This window comes from Molossus molossus, unplaced genomic scaffold (assembly GCF_014108415.1).
Source record: "Molossus molossus isolate mMolMol1 unplaced genomic scaffold, mMolMol1.p scaffold_m16_p_1, whole genome shotgun sequence".
Lineage (NCBI taxonomy): Eukaryota > Metazoa > Chordata > Mammalia > Chiroptera > Molossidae > Molossus > Molossus molossus.
In genome coordinates, this window is record NW_023425344.1 from 125,886,464 (window position 1) to 125,906,016 (window position 19,553).

General features: G+C 39.0%; 1 protein-coding gene across 7 annotated transcripts in view; it reads right to left on the reverse strand.

Moving 5' to 3' along the window:
- Positions 1-19,285: 19,285 nt before the first annotated feature.
- CREM (cAMP responsive element modulator) overlaps positions 19,286-19,553 on the reverse strand; it is a 122,700-nt gene continuing 122,432 nt past the window's right edge. For 2 of the 7 annotated variants that reach the window (XM_036273531.1, XM_036273494.1), the window contains one exon: positions 19,302-19,546. In XM_036273531.1, the coding sequence (XP_036129424.1) occupies positions 19,402-19,546 (145 nt within the window). In that variant the 3' untranslated portion in view covers positions 19,302-19,401. Of the gene's footprint in view, positions 19,547-19,553 lie in introns of all 7 variants that reach the window. The other 5 variants (XM_036273522.1, XM_036273479.1, XM_036273567.1 and 2 more) reach the window with 3 other exon arrangements.

Here is a 19,553-nt window from a genome sequence, read left to right on the forward strand (position 1 = left end):
AACCAGAAAAAGACATTACAAAGAAAGAAAACTACAGGCTAATATCCCTCATGAACATAGATGCCATAATCCTTAACAAAATACTAGCAAATCGGATTCATCAATACATAAAAAAAATCGTTCACAATGACCAAGTGGGATTCATCCCAGGGATGCAGGGCTGGTACAATATTCACAAATTAATAAATGTGATACACCACATAAACAAAATGAAGAATAAAAACCACATGATCATATCAATAGATGCTGGAAAAGCATTCAACAAAATACAGCATCCATTTCTGATAAAAACACTCAGCAATGTGGGAATAGAGGGATCATATCTCGACATAATAAAGGCCATATATGAAAGACCTACACACAATATCATGCTCAATGGACAGAAACTAAAATCATTTCCCTTAAGAACAGAAATAAGACAGGGATGCCCACTTTCACCACTCTTATTTAACATAGTACTGGAAGTCTTAACCACAGCAATCAGACATGAAGAAACAATAAAAGGGATCCAAATTGGAAAAAAGGAAGTGAAACTGTCATTATTTGCAGATGACATGATATTATACATAGAAAACCCTAAAGACTCCATCAAAAATCTACTAGACTTAGAAACTGAATTTGCCAAAGTAGCAGTATACTAAATTAATGTCAAGAAATCAGTGGCATTCTTATACACCAGTAATGAACTCACAGAAGTTCATTATTTCACAGAAAGAGAAACTGAAAAAACAATCCCATTTACCATCGCAGCAAAAAAATTAAGATACCTAGAAATAAACTTAACCAAAGAAGTAAAGGACCTATTTACAGAAAACTACAGGTCATTGAAAAAAGGAATAGAGGAAGATATAAAAAAGTGGAAGCACATACCTTGTTCATGGATTGCAAGAATTAACATAATCAAAATGTTCATACTACCCAAAGCAATCTATAGATTCAATTCAACCCCCATCAAAATACCAACGACATACTTCATAGAACTAGAATAAATACTTCAAAAGCTCATATGGAACGAAAAAAGACCCCGAATAGCTACAGCAATCTTGAAAAAGAAGGACAAAGCAGGTGGAATCACAATACCAGATATCAGGTTATACTACAAAGCGACTGTAATCAAAACAGCCTGGTACTGGCACAAAAACAGGCATATAGACCAGTGGAACAAAATAGAGAACCCAGAAATGGACTCAAGGCAATATGCTCAATTAATATCTGACAAAGGTGGCAAGAGCATACAGTGGAGTAAAGACAGCCTGTTTAATAAATGGTGTTGGGAAAATTGGACAGCTACATGCAAAAAAATGAAACTAGACCATCATCTTACACCATACACAAGTATAAACACAAAATGGTTAAAAGACTTAAATGTGACCCGTGAATCCACAAAAATTCTAGAAGAAAATGTAGGCAACAAAATTTCAGACATCATACGCAGCAGAATTTTCAGATACATCACCTAAGGCAACAGAAACAAAGGAAAAAATGAACACATGGGACTACATCAAACTCAAAAGCTTCTGCACAACAAAAGAAACAACCATCGCCCTGGCCGGTTTGGCTCAGCGGTTGGAGCGTCGGCCTGCGGTCTGGAGAGACCCGGGTTCGGTTCCCGCTAAGGGCACGTACCTCGGTTGCAGTTTGTCCCCGGCCCTGGTTGGTCGTGCGGGTGGCAGCCACTCGATGTGTCCCTTCACATCGATGTTTCTCTCTCTCTCTCTGTTCCTCTCTCTCCCTCCCGCTCTATCTGAACAAAAACTGGAAAAACGTCCTCGAGTGAGGATAAAAAAAAAAAAAAAAAAAAAGAAACAACCATCAAAATGGAAAAACAACCCACTGTAAGGAAGAACATCATTGCCAATGACACATCAGATAAGGGGTTAATTTCCAAAATATATAGAGTATTCATACAACTCAACAAAAGGAAGACCCAATTTAAAAATGGGCAGAGGAGCTGAATAGACACCTCTCCAAACAGGACATATGAATGGCCAAGAGACATATGAAGAAATGCTCAACATCATTAATCATCAGAGAGATGCAAATTAAAACAACAATGAGGTGTCACCTCACACCTGTCAGAATGGCCGCTATCAAAAAATCATCAAACAACAAGTGTTGGCAAGGGTGTGGAGAAAAGGGGACTCTAGTACACTGCTGGTAGGAATGCAGACTGGTGCAGCCGCTGTGGAAAACAATATGGTGTTACCTTAAAAAATTAAAAATTGAACTTCCATTTGACCCAGTGATCCCACTTCTAAGAATATACCCTAAGAAGCCTGAAACACCAATCGGAAAGAATATATGTACCCCCATGTTTATAGCAGCACTATTTACAATAGCTAAGATCTGGAAACAACCCAAGTGTCCATCAGTAGACGAATAAATAAAAAAGCAGTGGTACATATACACAATGGAGTACTATGCAGCGGTAAGAAAGAAGGATTTCCTATCCTTTGAGACGACATGGAGGGACCTGGAAAGTATTATCCTAAGTGAAACAAGCCAAGCAGAAAAAAACAAATACCACATGATCTCACTTATTTATGAAATATAATGAACATAACAGTCTGAGGAATAGGGTAGACCTGGAAACATGGAAGTAGGGTACAGACTGACAATACCCAGAAGAGGGAGTGGTGGGGGGAGGGAAGAGATAAACCACAGAACTTATATGCATGTATGCATAACCAATAGACATGTACAACAAAGCTGGGTATAGGGCGGGGGATTGGGGAGGAGGGTGTCAATGGGGTAAAAAAGGAAAAACATCTGTAACAAAAATAAAATTAAAAATAAAGAAATTAACAAATAAGTAAATTAATAAAAATAAGATAAAAAAAATAGTTTCAGACTAGTTATACATTCTAGTAAACAGGTTACATCCAACCCTTGTTTATCGTGGTTAATCAGTTCCAGACTCTGCAATAAATGAATTTCCACGAAGTAGGATTCTTTATTTATAAATCTAAGGTTTTCACAGTAGAGCATAGAAAACCTGTTTACGACCTTCTAAATACATTTTTTGACATTGTTAGAGCCCTCTAGACATGAAATAACACCCTTTAGTCACCATTACATTCATATTACCCAATATATTAATAAGACATATTAGGTGTTACAAATATATTATTATTATTGTACATTTAATTACACACACACACAATTCTTACACACAACCACTAACCTATGAAAATAGTGCAACTTGTTTGATAATGAAGCGATGAAGATAAAGAGATGTACTGCACAGCAAAGAAGAGCAAGGGTACTGCTCTTCTGAAGGCATGACCTCAGCAGGAGAGTCTTCAGGTTGTGCAGTATCTTCAGCAGGTGCGTCATCGTCTTCCGCTGAAGGAGCACTAGGAGTAGGCAGTGGGTGTCTGGGTGTGCGGCTGAAGAACATGGTGATAGGCAGTTGCTGGCGTTGTCTTTTCATATGCATGAGAAGGCTTTCGTAGGGTTCTATCCCTCCATCAGGTGCATTCTGGAACCGCAATGCACACATCATTTATGGGTCCCATTAGCCAATCATGTCCTGTACTACATCAATAGTACTCAGCACTTGTGAGAGACACTCAAGTGTAAGGCCAACTTTCTCATTCTGATCCCTGGGAACCTCTGGCTGCTCTTCCTCCTCCTCACTTGCAGACTTAGTCATCTCCACCAGATCCTCATCAGTTAAGAGATCTAAATGTGTCTCGAGCAGCTCATCCACGTGTTCTGGATGATACTCGCCCTCCTCAAGGATATTCTGGAACTTGTTGTTCTGGTAGTCCTCTGCTGCAGGCTAGTCAGCAGAGGCAGCTTCTCCGTGGAGAACGACATTCTTCAGATGATACCTCTTCTGGAACTTCTGGAACCAACCCTTGCTTGTCATGAAATTCATGAATGTTGCAGAAGAGGGTCCTGATTGAGGTTTGTCCACTGTAAAGTGCTGATAGAGCTGCCTTGCCTTCTCCTGGATGACCAGCCAATCCAATGGAGTTTTTCTTGTGGCTGTCGCTGATCCAAACAGCTAGGGCAGACTCCATTTTCACTACGAACTTATTATGACTTGTCACGATGTACTTTGCTTCCCTGTTGAAAGAGACGGTAGCTGTTGCATGGATTTTTTTTCATCTTTAGGGATGGAGCAAACAATAGACTCATTCAGGTCATGATGGCAGGCAACCTCCATGATTTTCTTGCCATCTTTGATCATATCCAAGAGTTTCACTTTCTCCTGGATGGTAAGCATCTTTCTCTGGCGCTTAGTTTCATTAGCAGAAGGCTTAGAAGCAGCAGCATGTTTAGGAGCCATCGTGGGGCTTAGATAAAAGTTCTCAGAAATCACAAACACAAGAGAAAAGATGCTTCCAATGCGTAGCGATGTAGAAGTGTATACGAGAGAAACAAACTTGCATGAGGCTGAGCCAATCATTGGCCAGGAGAAGAAGAGGATAGGATAGCCAATCAGTGAACAGCACACTCTGATTGGCTTGGTTTCACCACACCCAAATTTTTGAAAAAAGTTATTGCCCACACACAAGGAGTGGTGGAGCAGTTGCACCTGGCATTGAAGGATTTGGCGGGGATGCTCGAATACATAGGCCTACAGTTCATACGTACAGTAATTTTAATTTTAACTGTAATACAGGGGTGTATATTTGACTCAGACAACCGAGGGTGCGCTCTATCATTTTCACTGTCTCGATCACCTTTTTAATGAATATATTTGAAAAAACCGCGAGATAGTGAAGCTGCAAAAGTCGAAACACGAAGTGGTGAGGGACGACTGTATATACGTTTTTTTAAAATATTTTTTTTCTTTATTGATTTTTAGAAAAAGAAGAAGGGAGAGGGAGATATAGACAAAAACATCAATGAGAGAGAACATCTATCGGCCACCTCCTGTATGCCCCTCACTGGGGATTTGGTCCACAACCTGGGCATGTACCCTGACTGGGAATCAAACTGGTGACCTCTAGGTGCAACCACTAAGGTACACCAGGAGGGCATATTTTACATTTTTAAAAAATATTTATTTTAGGGGGGTGGGATGGGGGTGCCAATGGGGTAAAAAGGTAAAATATCTGTAACAAAAAAATAAATAAAAATTCATAAAAAAAAAAAAAATTATTTTAAAGTACAATATTAAAGTTTCCAATCTAATTCACTTTCAGTTTGAAAAAAAATCAGTTTTTTCTTCAATTACAGTTTGCATTCAATATTACGTAGTTGGGTTTTTTTTAATAACTTTTTAAAAAATTTTCTTAATTTATTTTTGTTGCAGATGTTCCTCCCCCCCCCCCCAGACACCCTCCTCCAAATCCCGCCTCCTGCCCCCAGCATTGCTGTTTATGTTTATTGGTTATGCATACATGCATATAGTTCTTTGGTTTATTTCTTTCGCCCCCCCCCCCCCCCTTGGGCTCCCTCCTCTGAGGTTTGGCAGTCTGAACCATACTCCTTTCTATGTCTCTGGGTCTATTTTGTTCATCAACTTATTTTGTTCATTATATTTCACAAATAAGTGAGATCATGTGGTATTATTTGTCTTTCTCTGATTGGCTTGTTTCACTTAGGATAATACTCTCCAGGTCACTCCATGTAGTCTCAAAGGATAAGAGATCTTTCTTTCTTACAGCTGCAAAGTACTCCACTGTGTATATGTACCATGGCTTTTTTATCCAATCATCTACTGATGGACACTTGGGCTGTTTCCAGATTTTAGCGATTGTAAACAGTGCTGCTGTGAACATAGGGGTACATATATTCTTTCTGATTGGTGTTTCAGGCTTCTTATAATATATTCCAAGAAGTGGGCCATTGTCTCTTGGCCATTTGTGTGTCCTATTTGAAGAGGTGTCTCTTCAGGTCCTCTGCCCACTTTTTAATTAGATTATTTGTCTTTCTTTTGTTGAGTTGTATAAGTTCTCTATATATTTTGGAAATTAACCCCTTATCTGATGTATTATTGGCAATTATGCTCTCCCATATAGTGGGTTCCTGTTCCATTCTAATGCTTGTTTCTTTTGTTGCAGAAAATTTTTAGTTTGATGTAGTTCCATGTATTAATTTTTTTTTTTTTTTTTTTTTTTGCCTTAGGCATAGTATCAGTGAAAAATGCTGCTGCCTGTGATTTCTGAAATTTTGTTGCCTACATTTTTTTCTAGGATTTATTCACGAGTCACATTTACGTCTTTTATCCATTTTGAGTTTATTCTTGTGTATGGTGTAAATTGGTTATCTAGTTTCATTTTTTTGCATTTAGCTGTCCAATTCTCCCAATGCCATTTATTTAAGAGGCTATTTTTTACTCCATTGTATGATATTGCCACCTTTGTCAAATATTAACTTTATTATTGGTGCATAAGAATGCTGGTGATTTCTTGATGTTAATTTTGTATTCTGTTACCTTGCCTTGGGTCCATTTCTGGGTTCTTTGACTGTTCCACTGGTCTATATGCCTGTTTTTGTGCCAGTACCAGGCTGTTTTGATTACTGTAGCTTTATAGTATAACCTGATATCTGGTAACATGATCCCTCCAACTTTGTTCTTCTTTTTCAAGATTGCTGTGGCTATTCGAGGTCTTTTTTGGTTCCATATGAGCTTTTGAAGTATTTGTTCTAGTTCTGTGAAGTATGTTGTTGGTATTTTGATGGGGATTGCATTGAATCTATAGATTGCTTTGGGTAGTATGAACATTTTAATGATGTTAATTCTTGCAATCCATGAACAAGGTATGTGCTTCCACTTTTTTATATCTTCCTCTATTTCTTTTTTCAATGACCTGTAGTTTTCTGTAAATAGGTCCTTTACTTCTTTGGTTAAGTTTATTCCTAGGTATCTTAATTTTTTTTTTTTTGCTGCGATGGTAAATGGGATTGTTTTCTTAGTTTCTCTTTCTGTAAGTTTGTCATTGGAGTATAAGAATCCCATCGATTTCTTGACATTAATTTTGTATCCTGCTACTTTGCCAAATTCATTTATTAAGTCTAGTAAATTTTTGATGGAGTCCTTAAGGTTTTCTATGTATCATGTCATCTGCAAATAATGGCAGTTTCACTTCCTCCTTTCTAATTTGGATCCCTTTTATTTTTCTTTCTGTCTGATTGCTGTGGTCAAGACTTCCAGTACTATGTTAAATAAGAGTGGTGAAAGTGGGCATCCTTGTCTTGTTCCTGTTCTTAAGGAAAATGTTTTTAATTTTTGCCCATTGAGTATGATGTTGGCTGTAGGTCTTTCATATATGGCCTTTATTATGTTGAGATATGATCCCTCTATTACCCAGATTGCTGAGCATTTGTATCAGAAACGGATGCTGGATTTTGTTGAAGGCTTATTCAGCATCTATTGATATGATCATGTGGTTTTTATTCTTCATTTTATTTATGTGGTGTATCACATTTATTGATTTGTGAATATTGTACCAGCCTTGCAACCCTGAGATGAATCCCACTTAGTCATGGTGAATAATGTTTTTGATGTATTGCTGAATCCGATTTGCTAATATTTTGGTCAGGATTTTGGCATCTATATTCATGAGGGATATTGGCCTGTAGTTTTCTTTCTTTGTAGTGTCTTTTTCCGGTTTTGGAATTAGAATTATGCTGGCCTCATAAAAAGAGTTTGGAAGTCTTCCTTCTTCTTGAAATTTTTGAAATAGTTCGAGGAGAATGGGTGTTAGTTCTTTTTTGAATGTTCGGTAAAACTCCCCCGTGAAGCCATCCGGGCCTGGGCTTTTGTTTGCTGGGAGAGTTTTGATTACCTCTTCAATTTCCTTAGTTGTTATTGGTCTGTTCAAGTTTTCTATGTCTTCCCGGTTCAGTTTTGGAAGACTATGTGTTTCTAGAAATTTGTTCATTTTGCTTAGATTGTCAAATTTGTTGCCATGTAATTGTTCATAATAGTTGTTAACGATCTTTTGTATTTCTGTTTTGTCAGTTGTTACTTCTCCTCTTTCATTTCTGATTTTTTTGTATTTGGGTTCTCTCTTTGTTTCTTGGTGAGTTTAGCTAAGGGTCCATCATCAATCTTGTCTATCTTTTCAAAAAACCAGCTCTTTGTTTTATTGATCCTTTGTTGTTTTTATATTTGGTCTCTATGCCATTTATTTCTGCTCTGATCTTTACTACTTCCTTCCTTCTACTTGCTCTAGGGTTTTCTTTTTGTTTGCTTTCTAGTTTGTTAGGTTGTGAGGTGAGATAGTCTATTAGAGATTTTTCTTGTTTCTTGAGATAGGCTTGTAGTGCTATGAACTTCCCTCTCAGAACTGCTTTTGCTGCATCCCATAGATTTTGTGTTGTTGTGTGTTCATTTTCATTGTTTTCCAGAAAGTTTTTAATTTCTTTCTTGATCTCCTCAGTAACCTATTCATTGTTTAATATCATGCTATTTAGCCTCTATGTGTATCATGCTATTTAGCCTCTATGTGTTCAAATGTCTTTGCCTATTGTTGTTGCAATTGATTTCTAGTTTTGTGCCATTGTGATCTGAGAAGATGCTTGATATGATTTCAATCTTCTTGAACTTGTAGAGACTTAGTTTGTGTCCTAACATGTGGTCTATCCCTGAGAATGTCCCATGAGGACTTGAGAAGAATGTGAATTCTGTAGCTTTGGGGTGTAAGTCTCTGTAGAGATCTATTAAATTCATTTGGTCCAGTGCTTCTCTTAGAGTCTCTGTTTCCTTGCTAATTTTTTGTCTAGAGGATCTATCCAGTGATGCCAGCGGGGTATTGAAGTCCCCCGCTATGATTGTATTGCTGTTAATATCTCCTTTGAAGTCCTCCAGAATATTTGTTTTGTTTTGTTTTGTTTTGTTTATCCTCACCCGAGGACATTTTTCCATTTTTGTTCAGATAGAGCGGGAGGGAGAGAGAGGAAGAGAGAGAGAGAGAGAAACATCGACGTGAAGGGACACATCGAGTGGCTGCCACCCGCACGACCACCCAGGGCCGGGGACAAACTGCAACCGAGGTACGTGCCCTTAGCGGGAACTGAACCCGGGTCTCTCTATACCGCAGGCCGACACTCCAACCGCTGATCAAACCGGCCAGGGCCAGAATATTTTTAATATATTTTGGTGCTCCTATATTGGGTGCATATATGTTTATCAAGGTCATATCTTCCTGTTGGGTAGATCCTTTCAATATTATGTAGTGGCCTTTTTTGTGTCCAGTTACGGCCTTCATTTCAAAATTTATTTTATCAGATATGAGTATTGCTACCCCAGCTTTGTTTTTCTTTTCGTTTGCTTGGAAGATTTTTTTCCATCCCTTCACTTTCAACCTATGTGAGTCTTTTGTTGTGAGGTGGGTCTCTTGTAAACAACATATAGATGTGCCATGCTTTCTTATCCAATCAGCTACCCTGTGTCTTTTTATCGGAGCATTCAGTCCATTTACATTTAAGATGATTATTGATATGTACTTATTTATTGCCATTTTGTTTAGTTTGGTTATATATCTCTTCCTATTTCTTCTGCTAATTACAACAGTCCTTTTAACATTTCTTGCAGTGCTGGTTTGGTGATAATGTATTCACTTAGCCTTTTTTTTTTTTTTTTTTTTTGTCTGGTAAGCTCTTTATTTGACCTTCTATTTTGAATGACAGCCTTGCTGGGTAGAGTAGTCTTGGATTCAGATCCTTGTTTTTCATGATCTTGATTACTTCATGCCATTCCCTTCTGGCTGGTAGTGTTTCTGTTGAGAAGTCAGCTGATAGCCTTATGGGGGTTTCTTTGTAGGTAACCTGTTGCTTATCTCTTGCTGCTTTTAGGATTCTTTCTTTGTGTTTAATTTTTGCATTTTGATTACTATGTGTCTTGGTATAGGCCTGTTTGAGTTCTTCTTAATTGGTGCTCTCTGTGCTTCTTGAACTTGAATGTCTTCTTCCTTCACCAAATTAGGAAAGTTTTCTGTCACTATTTCTTTGAATATATTCTCTAACCCTTGCTCATCTTCTTCTTCGGGGATCCTATTATGCGGGAATATTTCCAGTTGTCCCACAGTTCTCTTAAGCTGTCTTCCTGTTTTTAAATGGTTTTTCCTTTTGTTTTTCTGATTGGTTGATTTTTTTCTACCCTGTCTTCTAACTCACTGATCCAGTCCTCCACTTCCTCTACTCTGCTGTATAGACCTTTCAATGTGTTCTTTATTTATGATATGTCGTTCTTAATTTTTTCTTGGTGGTTTTTAATTTCCAACTGGTTGATTTTCAACATTTTTATGTCTTTACTCATAGCACTCATGTCCTAATATATGCTGTTGATCTTTCTCGAGATCATGGTTCTGAATTCTAGTTCTGTTAACTTGCTTAACTGCACCTCATTTATCTCTTTGGTAGAGGTTTCTTGTTCTTTCATTCAGCTTTTGTTTCTTTGTTTCATCATTTTGGCTATCTCAGTGGGCTTTGGAGCCTGCCAAATTTTCCCTGTAGGTGTTGGTGTTCTGCTGTTTGTGGCTCCCTCTACTGGGTTTGAATGAGCATGGGAGGACCCATGTTAAACACCACTGTCAAGTCTTACCTTCCTGGGTAGAGTTGTAAGCCCAGGATTGGATCAGTTATTCTCTCGCTTTTTGCCTGGAGGCTATTAGTCACAGTTACTTGAAGAGCCTTTGCTTCTCAGTTGAATGAAAAACTCCCTCAGGAGTTCAGTGTACCGGGATTTTTCAAGGGTGGGACAGATGCTGGTTGTTAATGAGCTTCAATTAGCATTTCAATGGCCCACAGGGTGGGGTTGAATCTCTGAGGGAGAGGCCGCCGCCTCTCCCCAGAGCCCTGGGAAGGAGGAAGGTGACCAAAGTCCTGTGTTTCTGCAACTCAGCAAAAGCTCTGAGCACCCTCCAAATCCTGAGTGTCCCCACACAGTTCCAGTCCAGTCTGCCCTCTCTCTTCCAGAACCCAAGGTGAGTGGCTGTGGCATTTTAGCATCTGTCCTGGCCCTGTGCTGTGGAGCAGCTTGGGATTTTAACCCAAGGGCACTGCTCACAGCTAAGGCCACTGCGGTCTGTGGGCTTCCAGCCCCCCTCTCTCACCTCCTCAATCCTACCAGGATTGAGTCAGTGTCCCTGGTTATATGGCCCTCCAAGCTGCTTATCTGTTGCTTTTTCCTGATGATTTGTCTTTATTTTCATTGTAATTCCAGTTTGGTCCTGGTAGATGGTCTGTGTAGCTTCCATTCATTCTGCTGCCATTTGGGAATCTGGAAGATTTTTTTTTATCCTTCACTTTCAGCCTATGTGAGTCTTTTGTTGTGAGGTAGGTCTCTTGTAAACAGCACATATTAGAGTCATGCTCTCTTATCCATTCAGCTACTCTGTCTTTTTATCACAGCATTTAATCCATTTACATTTAAGGTTATTATTGATAACGTACTTCTTTATTGCCATTTTTGTTTATTGTGGTTATAATTTCCTTTCCATTTCTTCTACTAATTACAGTAGTCCTTTAAGTTTTCTTGCAGTGCTAATTTGGTGGTAATATATACCCTTAACCTTTTTTTGTCTGGGAAGCTCTTTATTTTCACCTATTTTGAATGATAGCCTTGCTGGATAGAGTAGTCTTGGGGTTCAGATTCTTTTTTTTCATGATCTTGATTACTTCATGCCATTCCTTTCTGGCCTGTAGTGTTTCTGTTGAGAAGTCAGCTGAGAGCCTTATGAGGTTCCTTTGTAGGTAACCTGTTGCTTATCTCTTGCTGCCTTTAGGATTCTCTGTCTTTAATTTTTGGCATTTTAATTACTATGTGTCTTGGTGTGGGCCTGTTTGGGTTTGTCTTACTTGGGGCTCTCTGTGCTCCTTGTACTTGTATGCCTTTTTCCTTCACCAAGTTGGGGAAATTTTCTGTCACTATTTCTTCAAATATATTCTCTAACCCTTGCTCATTTTTTCTTCTTCAGGGACTCCTATGATGCAGATGTTGTTATGTTCAATGTTGTCCCAGAGTTCTCCTAGGCTGTCTTTCTGTTTTTTAATTGTTTTTGCTTTTTTGTTCTCTGATTCGGTGATTCTTTCTACCCTGTCTTCTAATTTATTGATCTGATTCTTAGCCTTTTCTACTCTTCTGGGTTATTTCTTGCAATGTGTTCTTTATTTCTGCTATGTCAATTTTCATTTCCAGTTTATTGGTTTTTAATGCTTCTATATCTTTACTCATGCTGTTGAGCTTCCTCATGATTATTACTCTGAACTCTCCCCCTGATATCTTGCTCAATTCCCTTTCATTTATTTCATCTTCTGTCAAATTATCTTGTTCTTTCATGTGGGATTTTTTCTTTGTTTCACCATTTTGGTTCTTTCACTGGGTTTTGGAGCCTGCCAAATTTTTTCTGTGGATGTTGGTGTTTTGCTGGGTGTGGCTCCCTCTATTGGATTTGGATGAATGTGGGAGGACCCACATTAACCACCACTGTCAAGTCTTACTTTCCCGGGTAAATTTGCAAGCCCAGGAAAGTTTCAGTTATCCTCTAGCTTTTTGCCTGGAGGCTACTAGTCTCAGTTATTTGATGAACCTTGGGTTGTAGCCCTCAGCTGAATGAAAAAATCTTTTAGTTGTTCAGTGTATGAGGATTTCCAGCAGGTGGGGCAGATGCTTGCTGACTGTTAATAAGTCTCAATTTGCATTTTTCTGGCCTGGCCGGGTAGTCTTAAATTCCTGAGGGAGGGGCTGTTGCTTCCCTTGGGGGCTCTGAGGCTCTTCGAGTGAGATGGCTACTTTCCTATGAGGGAGTGATTAAGCGCAAAACTCCTGTGCCCTTCAAATCCCGAGTCTTTCCACACAGTTTCAGTCCAATCTGCCCTCCCTCTGCTGGAGCCCAGGGTGAGTGGCTGTAGCTAATTTAATGCTCTGTCCCAGCCCTCTGCACTGTGTAGCCACCTTGGGATTTTAACTCCAAGAGAGCTGCTTACAGCTGCTATCTGTGGGCTCCCAGCCCTCCCTCTTGCACCTCCGCAGTTCCTACCAGGCTTAACTTAGTGTCCTTTATTTTGTGCCTGGTTATATGGGTCCTCTCCAGTGGCTTTTCTGTTGCTTTCTTCCAACAATTTGCCTTTATTTTAGTTGTAATTTTAGTTTGGTCCTAGGAGATGGTCCATGTAGCTTCCATTCACTCTGCTGCCATTTTGGAATCTTCCTTTTTTTTTTTATTGATTTTAGAGAGAGAGGAAGGGAGAAAGAGAGAGAGAAACATCGATGAGAGAGAACATCAATTGGCCACCTCCTGCATGCTCCCCACTGGGTATTGGGCCTACAGTCTGGGCCTGGGCCCTGACTGGGAATTAAACCAGCAACCTCTTGATGCATGGGTCAATGCTCAACCAGTGAGCCACATCGACTGGACTTTTCTCCTCTTCCTCCTCCTCCTTTCTTCCTCTTCTTCTTTTTCTTCTTCTTCTTCAAGAAAATCCTTTAACATTTCGTGTAATACTGTTTGGTGGTGATGAACTCTTTTTGCTTTTTCTTGTCTGAGAAGCTCTTTATCTGACCAATTCTAAATGATAGCTCTGCTGGGTAGAGTAATCTTGGTTGTGAGTCTTTTTTTACCCCATCACTTTGAATATTTCTTACCACTGCCATTTGGCTTGCAAAGTTTCTGCTGAGAAAGCAGTTTACAGTTTTATGGGTGCTCCCTTGTAGGTAACTAACTGTTTTTCTCTTGATTCTTTTAAGAATATCTTTGTCTTTAACCTTTGTCATTTTAATTATGATGTGTCTTGGTGTGGGCCTCTTTGGATTCATCTTGTTTGGAACTCTTTGGGCTTCCTGGACTTGTATGTCTATTTCTTTCACTAGGTAAGACGTTTTTTGTCATTATTTTTTCAAATAGGTTTTCAATTTTTTGCTCCCTCTTTTCTCCTTACAACACCCTCATGATGCAAATGTTGGTAAGCTTGAAGTTGTCCCAGAGCTTCCTTACATTATCTTCACATTTTTGGATTCTTTTTTCTTTTTGCTGTTCTGATTAGATGTTTTTTGTTTTCTTATATTCCAAATCTTTGATTTGGTTCTCTGTGTCCTCTACTCTACTTTTGATTTCCTGTGAATTATTCATTTCAGTTAGTGTATCCTTTATTTCTGACTGATCCTTTTTTATGTTGTTGATGATCTTACTAAGTTCCTGGAGCATTCTTTTAACCATTGTTTTGAACACTGTATCTGATAGTTTGCTTGCTTACATTTCATTTAGTTCTTTTTCTGGAGATTTCTTCTGTTCTTTCATTTGTGACAAGTTTCTTTTTGTCTGCATTTTTGTTGCTTCCCTGTGTTTGTTTCTATGTATTCAGATTGCTCTGTAGCTCATGCTGGGTGGCAGCAGGGCAGGGCACAGGCAGTGACTGACTGCACCTCCTGGGAGGCCCAGAATCAGTGCACCCAGTAGTCAGCTTCAGACCATGACAGATTACAACCCCATCACCTCCACGAGCGACACACTCAATGGGTGGACTTAGTGAGCACTAAAGCCCCACTGAAGCAGGTCCTGCTCCATAACACAGCAACCCTTGGCTCCTACACAGCAACCCTTCAGCTATAGTCACAGCTGTTCCTCACAGCCAATTGGCCTGGAGGTCAATCCCTCCCAGTGATGCCAACAACAATCAAAATCAACTACAACAGAACAGTGTACACAGTCCACACAGGAGCACTTGAAATGTCCAGCTTAAGTAAGTGGGGAGGCTGAGCCACAGCTCCTGCCCTGATGCCAGAGAGGTTAGTTCCTCCCCTTATGTCCCTGGTTCCTTTCAAACTGCTGCCCCAATACTGGAGCTCAGAGGGAGTGAGTCTGAGTAAATCCATGCATGGGCCCTTTAAAAAGAACTGTCTGGGACTCCAGCAGTTTCTATGTCACTCAGCTACAATTCCTACTGGTTTTTACAGCCCGAAGATACAGGGGACTTCTCTTACCCATACTGGAACCTGGGCTAAAGGCTCTGGTGTGAGGCTGGGACTCCTCATTCCTCAGGGGGGATCTGAACAGCCAAGATATCTCTCCTGATTTAAAATCACCACATGTGGGTGTGGGACCAGCCCTTCTGCACCTCCGCCCCTCCTACCAGTCTTGATGTGGCCTGTTTTGTTTTTTGTTTTTTTTTTGTATTCTTACCCGAGGACATTTTTCCATTTTTTGTTTAGATAGAGTGGGAGGGAGAGAGAGGAAGAGAGAGAGAGAGAGAAACATCGACATGAAAGGATGTGGCCTGTTCTTTAATTCCCTAGTTGTAGGACTTCCATTCAGCCAGATTTCAGGTGGTTCTGAAGGATGGTTATTCTGTAGTTTAGTTGTAATTTTGATGTGGAGGAGGCAATACCATGTTTACTGACACTGCCTTCTTGACCTCAAAATATTTTTTAATAAAGGTTTGGAAAATACTCTGCATCCTCTTGAAAATTGGCTTAGAAATAACTAAGGTTGCCCTGGCCAGTATGGCTCAGTTGGTAGGAGCATTGTCCCATGCACAGAAGGGTCAGGGGTTCGGTTCCCAGTCAGGGCACATACCCAGGTTGCAGGTTCAATCCCTGGTCAGAGTGTGTCACAAGGCAACCAACTGATGTTTCTCTCTCACAATGATGTTTCTGTCTCTAAAATCAATAAAAATATATCCTTGTGTGAGGATTAAATTAAACAACAAAAAGAGGAATAATGAAGGTTGCATTTTATTTGAGCAAGTACAATCTAGTATAACAAAACAGTTTTCTCCTTTTAGTCATCATTCTCCAACCTTGCTGGAATTATTTGTGTGTAAAGAGAATCACTCTGAATTAAATATCTTATATCTCATTACATAAGTTATCACATAGTAGCCCATGGCAAAATGGGTTTTTGAAGAACAAACTGTGTTAAAAATACATCTGGAAATATGAAATGTACTTATGAGAAAATGAATTTATATGGAAAAAAGCTACACATTAAGCATAAAGATTAAGATATACCAAGCTTAATTAATTCAGAATCAGGCCTGTATCTTTAGGATGACCTTAGAAAAGAAGAGGCACATTTAAATTTCCGAGAATTTTGGTCTACTATGATGAAATTATGTCATGCCTAGCCAACCGGCAACAACTCTGCTAGTCTCAAACATGTCCAAATCGCTTAATTACTTTTGATTGTAATCCAGAAAAAACACTGTGTTGGTTCCACAGGTCCTCATTATATATGTTAAAAGTATATATACGTTAGGCACACAGGAAGCAGCATATGTCACACAAGAAGAGTATATGAAGAAAACTAAGAAGTGTGGTTGCTGATGGAACATGTCCTCAGTTTCAGACAAGCATGGTATTCAAGCGCATTTAAATACAGAAAAGTTCATTTCCTTTATTTTCCTATTTCAAATGCTTTAGCCTCATGAAATACCTAGTTAAATATGACAAGGTGGTCTAATCCCATAATCCAGTATCATTAATTTCTATATGCAAAAGTCCTAATTCTAAAACTTGTAAGGTGAAAATAATCCACAAATTCAGCTCTGGATTCTACACAACCATGTTGTACAAGATGTAGATAGCTATCCATGCAGCTTCCAATTTACTGCTTGTTCTGTTCAGTGAGTTTGTAGGCAGTATCTATTGGAGGCTGAATGGAGAGTTATAAAATACTATTTTACCAGCACATACTTTGGTTTCAGGTACAAATTGAATGAGCAAGAATTCAGGTCTAGTGCACCTTTGAGAGCTCAGCTGATTCCTACCCACAAGCTGTTCCCACCTTCCCAAGCAGAGTAAGCACTCACCGTCTCCTGATGGCAACCACTGTCAGTTGCATACACTTTCTTCCAGAACTAATTTGTTGTATTCAATATTGATAGCCATGCCGCCCCAGGAGTTGAATCTTCACTAGTAATGCAGTGCTTTTATTTTTTTGTGATTTTTGTTGTTGTTGTTAATCCTCACCAGAGGATATTTTTTCCACTGATTTTTTTGGGGGGTGGGGTGGGGAGCATTGATGTGGGAGACACATTGATTGGTTGCCTCCCTCACGACCCCAACTGGCCTGGGGATCAAGCCTGCAACCCAGGTATGAGCCCTTGATTAGCAATCAAACCTGTGACGCTTTGATGCATGGGCCACCACTCTAACCACTGATCAACACTGGCCAAGGCAGTAATCCAGTGCTTTTAAATCCATTCTTCTTGCCAATGACTGATTATGATGAAAGTCTAGCTAGTGAGACTCAGAGGGGATATGCTGCTGAAGGTCCTCTGTGCAAGTTGTCCTTGCTCTACAAACAGGACAAAAGGAAGGGATGCTGCCTGTCTCTTCTCTGGTGCCTGAAACTGTAGCAACAATAGTAGTATCAGAGGACCCAGCCTAAACAGGGAGCAGGATGGAAAGGATCTGGCAGTGATGCTATTAAGTCACTACATTAAGCAACCCTAGAATTTCCTACCTCTGGACTTATTTGGTGAGGTAATAAAACTCTATTTTTAAAGTTTTGGGGAGAGGAGGGCACATCTATTTCTGGCCCCAAGTAACCAGATGCAATCCTCGTCTTCTGTGAAATAACTACTAATTTTATAGAGTGAAGCACACACACATACTTTTTTTTACACCAAACTAATTCTTGTGTGAGTACTAACAACCTGCACCATCTCCTAAATTCAAACTCCTTGGAGCAGTGTGTGTGCTCTGAATTCTGTCTGGAGGACCCTCCTCTGCAGCACTATCACGTCAAGGTCCAGTTCAAAATCTGCCTCCTACATGAATAGTCTTATGAAATCTCTGCCTACACCTTTCTCTAACACTTGGCATTTACTGCCTCTAACTTTCTACATCTTGTCTACCAATTCTTGCACCTTCTCCGTGTCTGCCATTGGGCACACCTTTGACTTAGTGACTAACTGGACAAATGACTGAGTACAAAGCACCATTTTCCTTCATCTGAAACATGGGGTTTTCCTTTCCTCTTTTCTTCATTATCTTCTTTCCTCATTATCTTACTTCTCTATAGAAGACAAAAATTGAGATAAAAGAAACTCAGAGCTCAGACTCTGAAGGAAGAATAAGTATTTCTAGAGAAAGCCCTTCTGAGAGTTACAAATAAGTGACAGAATTATGAAATGGGGGGAATAGCAGTCAGACGCTATATAAATGACCTTCTGTTGCTGTACCTCTCAATAGGTATTGGCCAGTTCTACTACTGAAACTAGAGGTGCGGTGACAGCATCCTCAACGAGTCAAAAGTTATAATAGAAAATATAGTAGAGTCTATATTTTCACAGAGTAGGCCTTCAACAAAGGTCTCATGAGTAAAAAAGAGAGAAGACAGCATATGGTTATGGCTTTGGGCTTATACCTTGAAACTTTTTATTGTAAACATAGAATGAAATGTTGATACCAGTAATAACACTGCTGTCTCAATGCAATGAACTTCATCTAAATGAGCTGACATAAAAATATTGATTACTTAATGTAGACTTCAAGCTGTTTTGAAATGGAAGATAAAATCTTGGGTTGTTTTTACTTTAAAACTCCTATCATTGTTACCTAAAATTCAAAATAAAGGGCTATCAGCAGGAGATTTCCAGACCATGTTCAGAAAGGCCTAGTTCACCATGAAAGCTGAACCTTTAACAGTTGTTCTTCCGTGTAAAAGCTCTGAGGCCATCCTGATGACATGGCAGAAAGAGCATTTGCAGAAATCAGACCCAGTGTAGAAATCAGCTCATGTACCCTTGAAGGTATGCAAATACAGTTCTCTAACTTTTAACCCATTCCAGGTATTAACAATTTGTAGTAACTTTCATTAGATAATATCAAACTGACACTGGAGCTTTTGCAAGATCTTTTCTATTAGAGTAAAAACTGTAGAAAATGTTCAGATAGTTAAATGACCACCGAACACTACAAGTGTTACCAACATGGTTCTATTAAAACACTCTCCAATTACGGCATTCAAGGACAGCAATACAATATTTTCTTTATAAAGCAACTAATATAAAAATCTGCAAATGCTATAAATTCATTTATAGGCTATTATTTTCATAAAGGCATGTCATTAGATTCTTTCAATTCTTTCTTGAGGTATTTTGTGTGTGTGGTTTACTTTTATTGTACTACTGAATGCATTATATTTTATGATCCTTTCCTAAAATGATTTTTTAAAGACCTGCAGAAAATTTTATTGCATAGGACACTATTCAGACACAGAGATTGGGAACTGCAAATATATGGCATTGGAACAAGTCTTACAAATACTGCATTTTAAGAATCTGATAAATACAAATTTTTAGTTTGTCTCTTTTAAAAAATTAAAGTTACAGTTAAGTTAACAACGTACAATGAAGCATTTTAGGAATGTTAAAAATTAGAGAATATGATAAATGATACAAAGGAAAAAAGCCATAATTCTTGCCGGCTACATATTATATTGCCTTCAAAAGTAACTGTACATGTTGTAATCAGTTCACAGTTAAATATTTCTACTAATCTGTTTTAGGAGAGCAAATGTATTTCAAGGTTTCAAGTTCCTCTATAAGCTTCTTGTTCTGAACTTCCAGCACTGCAACTCGACTCTCCAGACATTTTACATATTCTTTCTTTCGACGTCGACATTCTTTAGCAGCTTCCCTGAAAA